The sequence below is a fragment of the Lolium rigidum genome, chromosome 7, assembly GCF_022539505.1.
Source record: "Lolium rigidum isolate FL_2022 chromosome 7, APGP_CSIRO_Lrig_0.1, whole genome shotgun sequence".
NCBI classification, from domain to species: Eukaryota; Viridiplantae; Streptophyta; class Magnoliopsida; order Poales; family Poaceae; genus Lolium; species Lolium rigidum.
Window position 1 is genome coordinate 38,304,499 of NC_061514.1, and position 2,370 is coordinate 38,306,868.

Here is a 2,370-nt window from a genome sequence, read left to right on the forward strand (position 1 = left end):
ACAACGTATACGTACCATTCAAATGCATGCGCAAGAAAAGAGCTTTAGTTAGCGGCTAGGTGTTGTTGGGTCGTCGACGGAGGAGCCTCGACACCCATGATCCTGTAGGGCCGGGCCGGCGAAATCCGGGGCCCTGTGCGAAATTTTAAAATGGGCCCCATTTCACTAGATAAATAAAAATATTTAAGATGTACATTCAAACTGAAGAACTACCCTCAACACCCCTATATTCTGAAGATCGGACCAACGGTCTAACCAAAAAGATCTGCATCTAATGGTTTTGATGCATTTAAACTCTTTGGGTTTTAAAAACTAAGAAAATATTTTTGTAATCTCAATAGCTTATAGCACGTAAAGCTAAACCTATTATAAGAAATACCCCATGAGAGAAATGGAATATCACTATATCGAATTACAAACTTTCTGATATGTTTAATACTTTAATTAGAAAAATTATTCCAAAAATTGGCATAGTGTGGTTTATACATCCACCGTGTAAGTTTTATTCAGTACTAATAAAATGGAGAATTAAGTATTTGTATCATAGACATAAATCACAAAAAAAAGGTTGGATAAAAGAAAAGAAAAAACTAGCAGCGTCAATCAGAATAGAAGAAAAATCGAAGAAATGAATGGAAAAAGCGACCTGCTACTTAAAAGTTTGCCTGGTCATACCAGGGAACCAATTGAGCTGAGAAGCTTTCACGATTTATACTTAACATAAATGATTCTAATCTATATATGAGAGGCTAACTTAGAGATTTTGGGCCCCCAAAAATTTGGGGCCCTGTGCGGCCGCACGGGCCGCACTCCCGTGGGCCCGGGCCTGATCCTGTTCGTCGCGTGAGAAGCTAGGAAGATGCGGGACATCAATCTCTGCATAACCTCTATGTTCGGCAGCAAGCTTACTCCTCTGCGCTCGGCGAAGTTCCTGCACGCCTGCTCGAGCTCCTTGCACGAGTAGGCCTCGGCGTACTCGGCGATGGTGGTTAGCGTGGAATCGGTGATGAAGTCGTTTCCGAGGCTGATGGCGCACATCATCTTGAGCCTGTCCAGGAGGTAGTAGTCGGCGGCCTCGAGCAGCCGCAGCGTCGCCTCGTACCGCCGCCTCTTGCTGTCGGTCACGAGGGTGGCCGCCGGGAGCTCGTCGTTGTAGATGAAGTGGAGCACGCCGCGGAAGGCCTCGGCGCCGACCACGCCGCCGCCGACGTCGGCCAGGTCGGACTCCCGGGACTCGCGTCCGTGGCCGTAGAGTAGGCCCTCGAACCACGGCGACTGAGCGGCCACAACCATCCTGTGCGCCTCGAAGATCTCGCCGTCCACCTCGAACCGCACGTCGAAGGGGGCCTTGCCGCTGGCGAGGAACTTGACGGCGTTCTGCCCGTGGACTGACGCCGGCTGGTCCGGCATCATGACGAGCCCAGGGCGTGGGACCGGGACGCTCCTGCGCCGTGCCTTATGGATCGTGATGGTGCAGCGCACGGTGATGGAGTCATTGTGCACGGCGGCGAGCGCGGCCGACTCGAGCAAGTTCCGGTCGATGTAGCGGCGGATGCCCCAGCTGTTGCAGAAGGTGTCGTACTTGCATGCCCGGTCGGAGCGGCGCGTGTGGCGGACATCGCCGTTGGCGCCGAGGAGCTGGAAGGTGAACTCGGCGCGCACGGCGCGGAACTGCGGCTTGTAGAGCGTCTGCGCGTACAAGGCTACCCAGGCGCTGTCCGCCGCGCTGTAGCCGTCCGGGTAGAAGCGGATGTACCACTTGCGGCCGTCGATGGTGAAGTACTGCGAGAGGATCGACTTGCCGACGCCCCTGCCCTTAGTGCGGCTGTAGTCGCGGATCGTGAACTCGTGGGTGCCGCTGACCTTCGGAACATCACTCACGGATCCCGTCACGGCGGTGGGATCGCCGCCGTCGGGCACGGAGGGAGCGGCGCCCATAGTACGTCGATCGGTCGGTCTAGGGTTTAACCCGGTAATCTGTTAAGAGATAAATCGTTAAGATATATAAAGAGGGTGCGTTAATATGGGATTAGATTATAGATCTAATTACAACTCGTCTTTGTTTTGTTATAAGTTCGGATCTGTGGCTTGTGATACGTATTCGGAGTTGACTTTTAAGATTATTTGTTCTCTTATACAGGGACGCGTGTCCTCGTCAATCACGATGCAATCTCGTTTGTGATCTCTATTCTCTACTCCGAATAGGTATGTTGTGCTGACGGTAGTCCCGTTCGTGGCCGCGGGTCTGGGCTGCACAACATTGTCGAAGCATAACCACGATCATAAGAACTAATTAAGTTACATTACATACCCCGCCCTTCTTCATGCTCCCCATCCCCGGACGCGTCTCTGCCTAGCTCCTCGTCCCCA

The 2,370-nt window shown here is 52.4% G+C and overlaps 1 protein-coding gene across 1 annotated transcript; it reads right to left on the minus strand.

Annotated features, from left to right (window-relative positions):
- Positions 1-735: 735 nt before the first annotated feature.
- LOC124671202 (BTB/POZ and MATH domain-containing protein 2-like) lies at positions 736-1,938 on the minus strand. Its single transcript, XM_047207612.1, has one exon. It carries the CDS (start codon positions 1,936-1,938, stop codon positions 736-738), a length of 1,203 nt encoding a protein of 400 aa, XP_047063568.1.
- Positions 1,939-2,370: the final 432 nt, after the last annotated feature.

Coding starts and splice junctions, on each gene's coding strand:
- LOC124671202 (XM_047207612.1), bottom strand. CDS start 1,938: ATGGGCGCCGCTCCCTCCGTGCCCGACGGCGGCGATCCCACCGCCGTG.